Source organism: Myotis davidii, unplaced genomic scaffold (genome assembly GCF_000327345.1).
Source record: "Myotis davidii unplaced genomic scaffold, ASM32734v1 scaffold2598, whole genome shotgun sequence".
NCBI classification, from domain to species: Eukaryota; Metazoa; Chordata; class Mammalia; order Chiroptera; family Vespertilionidae; genus Myotis; species Myotis davidii.
The window spans coordinates 50,269-57,525 of NW_006288967.1; the positions used below are offsets into that span (position 1 = coordinate 50,269).

The 7,257-nt window shown below is 47.3% G+C and overlaps 1 protein-coding gene across 1 annotated transcript; it reads right to left on the bottom strand.

Moving 5' to 3' along the window:
• Window positions 1–3,973: 3,973 nt before the first annotated feature.
• Window positions 3,974–6,593, bottom strand: LOC102772292 (melanoma-associated antigen 10). Its single transcript, XM_015562282.1, has 2 exons — window positions 6,441–6,593; window positions 3,974–5,240 (listed from the first exon to the last, which is right to left on the bottom strand). The coding sequence occupies exon 2, from the start codon at window positions 5,164–5,166 to the stop codon at window positions 4,426–4,428; it is 741 nt and encodes a 246-aa protein (XP_015417768.1). The 5' UTR covers window positions 5,167–5,240; window positions 6,441–6,593; the 3' UTR covers window positions 3,974–4,425.
• Window positions 6,594–7,257: the final 664 nt, after the last annotated feature.

The following is a 7,257-nucleotide window of genomic DNA, read 5'->3' on the forward strand; positions in this document are numbered from 1 at the left end:
CATCATCAGGACTTGCCAGACAACTGGGTGATGTGTGTTTGCAGAGGCTACATTACAGGTTTCTGTACCCTGAAAGGTCCTCCCTGAAGAACCTGGGAAATTCTCAGGATGTTCAAGCTGTCCCTGCCCTGTGGTCCATAGCCTCCTTGTGTGAGCACTATCTCACACCAATCAGTTCCCTCCAGAAATGGGCATTTGGTGTTTCTTCTTTCATCCTGCAGTGCCCCACAGGGTTCTGGTCTTGGCACTTGTCCCAAGGACACTCATTTCATGATGTCCCGAGGGTTCCAGCTCATCTCCTGCTGGATCTGCCCTGAGTTCTTCCACAGGCCAGTCCAGGGCAACTCAGATGGAATCTGGTGGGTGTTCCTCGTTCCAACTCTCCTGGGATTGCTGAGCATCTTCCAAGCCTGCATCCCTGGACCTTAAAGACCTCCTCTGTCCAGGTCCTTTCCAAATTCTCACTTGGCTCTCAGGTATCTGGGGCCTGGGAGGGGGCATCCTGTTGACCATCCCTGCCATCTTCTACCTTCCTCTGCTCAAATTGCCTGTTTGGAACAAAAGGTCCAAGCTGGTTTTGTGGGTGATTGACAAGGCACCCTTGCCACCCTCTCTGCCCTCAGCCTCATCCTCAGACACCAACCCCTAATAATCACCTGAACAAGACCATCAGTTTAATCAAGCATTTGAGCATAACCATGGGAATTATTTGAAAACTGGTGGCCTGGTGCACAAATTCATGCACATTGAAAGGAAATTCATTAGAAGAAATATTTTAATATTGCTATTCGCCCTTTCTCTATAATAGAAGTGTCAACCAAATTCACAATTGACAGTGACAAATGGAAATACACGTGTGCAATTGGCCCCAGCGAGAGCTTTATATATATAGATAAACTTGCTTAATTAGACCTGTTTTCTAATTTAGCTAAACTTTTCCCAGCCCAGTGAAGCACCCCAACTTCTCTTTCAGATAACTGCCAGCAACACAGCAGTAAATATCAACATGAAGCAGATTATTATTGTAGATCACACAGGGAGAACAAAGGGTAAAATATTTACCTGCAGTACTATTTAACTATAGTCTGCGCAGTGACAAAAACCTGAAGTCATTTTCAAGGTCTGCCATTTCTTGCTTCTTTTAAGTTGGGTCAATTTCCAAGCTTTCTAAATCTCCCTTTTCTGGCTAATGAAAAGAAAATAGGATTCCACCGAGTCTCCAATCTACCTACTCCAGGACTTCTATGAGGATCAAATGAGATGAGGCACAGGAAAATGCTTCACAGGCAGTTGGTTAAAGTGTGCAATGTTTGCACCTGGCTATAAAGCAAGTTGTGTTCCTGGGCTGAAGAAACTGCAAGAAGGTTAGTTATCACTAGGGAGAGGAAGCTGGGTGTTGCTACGTGACATCATTACTCGGTTCCCACAGCCACCTTTTCCAGGCTGGGCTGGGCTGTGGGCCACATTTTTCACCATGGGGTCTCAGCAGCGTTGGTTGCAATTTGGTGGGGTGTTGCTCTGGGGTGGTGGCAGGGACTGTGTCCACTTGGGGGAAGCCGAGTGTTGCTTTGTGGGCGGCAGGTCTGCAGTGCCATTTCTCTGTAAATGGCCAGTGAGCATCACAGCAGCTCTTGCACTGAGTGTCTGTCCCCTGGTGGTCAGTGTGCATCGTAGCCACTGGTTAGATGGACAATTAGCATATTAGCCTTTTATATATATAGAAGATAACTTGCAGTCACAGTGATTAGTCACATGGTCACATGACAATGATTATTATTTATCAATCACTAGGGCACTCACCTGGAAGGTACCTCACATCCTGCCAGCTTTGCCTGAACCATACTGGCTGAAAGGGGATACTCTTCTGGGGCTGTCATGTGAAGATAACTGCACATGAACATCATTACTGGGGACACAGGCAGAGCAAAGCCCCAAGATGTGCAGACTGGGGCCACGGTGGAGAGACAGTGGACAGCAGTGGTGATAGGGGCAATAGGCAGGGACCCAGAAGGAGGACAGCACCATGCCAACAGGGCCAGCTGGCAGCTGGCCTCCTTATCACCACTCATCACAGCACTGAGGGGTAGATTGGAGCAGCTCAGGAGCCTAGGGGTGCAGGAGGCATGAAGGAATTCCTGCAGCCAGCTTCCAGTGGGCCGGCTCCTCTTTTGAACATCCCCATTCCTGCCCAGGGCCTTAAAGGCATACAATCTGGCATCTCACTTCTCAAGGGAAAATGTGCGTGGCTTAAGTCTCTGGGTGAACTAGAACACTGCTCTGTGTCTGCATTCTCATGGCCTGAGAATGAGTCCGCAGACCCTGTGCCGCCTTCTGTAGAAATTGCTGTGATAAACAATGCTGCTGCTCAACATTCAGTAGCAAAGGGTCATCACACAACCCTTGCTAAGTACAAGAGTACTGGCAATGCAGGGTCCCCAATCATTCAGGGAAGAGGAAAACAAGGTGAGGATGAGCACTTGACATCTCCCAGTCAACAGTTGCATGGTAGAAGCTCCAAAATGTAGTTGCTGTAATCTGTGGTGACAAAATCTCCTTCATTTCTGGGAGGACTTTCTCAGAAAGTCACATTTCCCTTGAAATTCTCCACCTTTTTCCAGTGACCCCATTACTGTGTGAAAGGTGCTTCAAATCCCCCATCACATGTAATTTTCAAATCATTCTACACATCTCAGCAGAGAAAGCTCACCCTCTTCATTCCAGAGGACCTTTCTGCACTTTCCATGGCAATACCCCCTGAAATCTCATGAGGCTGTGGATTTTCTCCTTTCTTCCTGTTCAAGATCACAATATCCATCTGTGAGTCTCTGCAGCCTTCCACATTTCTGAGTGTACATGAACAAGGAAACTGGTGTATATTGGATTTACAGTAGTTATTTCTAGTATAGTTTTGACCCCAGATGCTACCAATCTCTCTCCTTTGAAAATGTGTTTCTCTGGTCAAAGATCTCAGAGCCCAATTAGAAACTAAATAGTAAATGAGCCAAAACAGCTGCTTGGTGAAATTCCCTCCTAAAGGATAGACTATTCTTTGTGGGTGTGGACTCTCAAAAACAGGGTGCAATCAACACAAAGCCCCCAGAATTCCAGTCCAACACCAACTTCTTTCCTCTTTGCAGGAACCCTTCCATTAAAACCACCTATTTTCCTTCATGTCATCTCACTAATATCCAGCACTTGCTTATAGTTGGTGGAGGTAAACTGAAGGTAACTGTAATAAATTGTCAATTCAATGGAGTCAGCCCTGGCTTTCCCAGGCCAGAAAAAAAGAGTGCATGTCCAGTAACTTAGGGACATTGTTTTAGGGAGCAAGACCCTTATTGCTCAGGAAATCCTTGTAGTTAATGGCGATAAAACACTTATCTCTTCACTGTGTTCTTCTGAAATGAGACAGAAGCACAGGAAAGACACCCTTCCCTTCCTGACTGGGGTGGATTTTTCTCTCTGATTTATACATGATCCAGAAGGAAATTCAGAGCAATTCTCCATTTCAGACGTTTACATCCAAGATACACCATCTGCAGAGTCTAGACTCTAGCCACTGCCACCATCCAGCTTCTTTACAATCAACCCCTACAAGGGAAACACAGCTTACCAAAGCCCCAAACTGTCCTGGCTCAAGCCATTTACACTTGAGTGCTGTCCCCTGGAGCCCCACTGCCTCTCACCTTCTATTACTTGTTCTATAGAACTTAGGGGACACCTCACCACTTTCCTCACATGACTGTGGCTCCTAAACTATCATCCTGTGGGTGGGTGTACCCTGCTTATGTTGGTGTCCCCACTACTAACACAGGATCTTCCAGAGGACATAGGCTCAGTCTGGGGATTAAATGAACCACTAAACCATCTTTATTCAGATTAAATCCCTCCATTTTCTTGAATGAACCAAGCAAATCCAAGGATCCTTATACAGTTTGTTTCATAGAAAGACAGACAAAAAATGGATCAGAAGTAAGAATTAACAACCTTTTGCTTTTATTTTTGTTTCTTGAACCCATTGTTTGTACCGATGAGGTCTTTCACATTTCCAAGGAAATCTTTTTCCAATGCCATATTATCTAGTTTGGGATCACAGAGTAGGATGGAAAGTGTCTTAATTTGTGTTACACAATAGCAAAACTCTTTCTTTTGAACTAGATAGTACAAATAAATGTATGGTCAATGTCATTCACAAACTTAGAAACTGAAGCTTATGAAACGTCTATGGAAAGGAACAACATTTGAAAATTTCGACACAAATCAAGGATAAATTTCTAAACCCAAAGATACTACAGCCCTTATTCCTCCAACTTTCCCTGGGCCTCACTACCTAGAATGTTGACTACCCTCTTCTCAAACACAGTGAAGAATTGGCCTCACATCATGTCAGATGTGGGCCTGAAACATGCCTGGGGGAAACCTGGCTCAGGCTCCCTCTTCCTCATCACTCAGAGCCTCTTGAAACAGGGATGGGACAGACCTGGGATCCTTTCTATAATCCCTGAGAAAAAACTTGAGGACTTTCAACTTGGTGGTCTCAGCGTGGGCCCTAGGGCCCCACAGGAACTCATAGCGTGCAGGATCACTGTTGGGCACCTGTCGGTACTCCAGGTACTTTTCCTGCACCCAAACTTTGGTGAGGAGCTCCCTGGGCTCCCCATAGATCCAATGCTCCTTCCCATCATGCACCCCCATGACATGCAGTGCTTCCCAGACATTCTCCTCAGGGGCACAGTCGCCCTCTGCAAGGATCAATCTCAGGAGCATGACCAGGAGGCCAGTGTTGGGCATGGATTGCCCACTGGACACCATCCCATCATATGTGAGCCCCAAAGTGGTGACCAGGACATAGGTGAGGTTGCTGGGGTCCACTTCCTTCACATCAATGCCAAAGAGGAGCTGCATGCATTCAGAGGCTAGGCTGAAGATCTCAGGGAAGTGGTCCTGATACTTTCTTATGACTCTACTCAGCATTTCTGCCTTAGTAGTTGGCTGCTTTGCACGATACTTCAGGAGTAGAAACTCCACCAGTTCAGTCATCTTCAAATACAGGGCATCATGGAGTGACGACTCAGCATCTCCAGAGTCCTCTCTGCTGCTTGTCTCCTGTTCATCTTGGCTGCTGAAGCCCTCATCTTCAGACTGGCTACACACAGGGGCCGCCATGGCAGAGGCAGAGTCAGGAACCCAGAGGGCTCTGGGGAGGACTTGGTGTCTCAGCAGCACACACCTTCTCTAGGCTGCGTGGGAACAAGGCAGAGAGGGACAAAGATAAGGAGACAGACACAACCAAGTCCTCATTCCCAAACAGCTGCACTTCAAACAGGCTTTGATTCTCCCTTGAGTCCTGATGGTCTTCCTTGAGATTACAGAGATCCCTTTCTAACCAAGAGGCATGATGACTCGTGTTGGGCGTCAACCAGACTGTGGGCAGGAGATGGGCCATGGGGAACAACCAGTTGGATAAAGAGAGGGAATCTGAGGCCCTTGCTGGATGGTTCAGTGGTTAGAGGATTAGCCTGCCCACCAGAGCATTTAATTCCTGGTCAAGAGCATATATCTCAGTTGCAGTTACAATCTCTGCTCCAGGCCTGGACGCTTGTGGTAGGCAACCAATCAATGTGTCGTTAACACATCAATGTTTCTCTCTCTTTCTCTCTCTCTCTACCCCCTCCCTTCCACTCTCTAAAAATCAATTGGGAAAGTATCCTCAAGCCTCCTATGAGGATGAAAAAAGAAGAGGGGGGATGTGAGTATCCTCAGCTGAGAAACACACCCTCAGTGGCTCTGAAAATGGAGACTGTTAGGGCTACTCTATAAGGGTGTTCTTAGGTCTCACAGCGGTCTCTCCTCCTGGGCAACTTTTCCCCTAAGATCCTGAAGGTGAAAGTAAGAAGACTCCTCAGGGTGCAGCTAGCACATTTAGAGATACTGGGTCTGACAGTGGTCCTGTAGGGTGGGGTGGTATAAAGTCTCTTTATGGGGGAAGGATCCACTGAAGGCCTGCTTCTCCCACCCCACCCCCTGCTTTCCTGAGATCACACTCTTACAACAAGAACACACATCCCTAAAACTTAAGAGAAGTGAGAGGTCCCCATATTTCGAAGCACCTGTATAGGGGCTTATCATTGCCATCAAGGGACAACAATGTGTGGCCATAATCTATGGGTTCCACATGTCCTGGTATGAAGGGTTCCCTCAGTCCTCACCATGGTCCCTTCTGGGGCCTGGCTTCCTGCCTCACCTAGCTTGAGTCCAGATCAGTAGATCAAGGCCCTGCCATTCCTGGGTCCATGGAGGTGAAAATGGAAAGAGGCCCAGCCTGAAAGCCCTGAACATGGTTTCCAGGGCTGACAATAGGCAAAGACAAGATTTTTTGGGGGGGCACCCACTTTGTTCTGGAGATTGGGCTATACTCCTTCCACCTTTAGGGACCTCACCTTGACTCTTGGCAGGATGTAGGACTCTGCTCTCAGTTGAACAGGTGTACTTCCTCAAATGACCTGATGTTGTCCTCTCAGACCAAGGTCCTCACCTCCCTAAGAGACTACAGAACAAAGTGAGACAGTTTCATATCCATGCCCCAAATCATCCCTACCCCTGTCAACATCACAAAAGTCTAGCAGCAGAGACAGGGCTCTCTATCCTGGTTGGATTGGCCAAGTACCCCTGTAGATTATTCACTTTTACTCTTGCCAGGACCTGCCCTTCTTCCAGGCCCTCCTCTTGGAACTCTTGATCTCTCCCACCAAAACCTCTCCTCTTTGATGACTCCCCACTTTCCTGTCCATGATAGAAAAGAGAATGCCACTTAAAGCCAACATGCTTCTTTCAGGTCTGAGAACAGGGATCATCTGGACTTTGTTTCATCCTTCCATTTCTGAGAAGTCGGTGCACATTCAAGTTTCACAAAAGGTCAGCACATTGTCACCTGGAAGATCGTGAGACACTTCCCTCCTTTGACCTCATATTTTTCTCAGACCCAGGTCCTCACAGATCAAGGCCTCTCATAGACCTCAAGTGAAGTCTGTGGATATTACATCAGGCAACCAAGCCAGGGGAGAGCCAGGCTACCAGCAGGGGACTGAAAAATTCCTTGGAGTGTTTAACCCTTCCTCTCATCCTCACCTTGTTTCCAGGTAAAGACTGGGCCATGACTACAAACCTCAGTTTGCTCCTTTCTGACCTTGTCCTTGGCTCCAGAGTTCTCTGAAGTGGTGGGGGCTGGTGGTTTCTGGGAAATGGTACTCAGCCAGA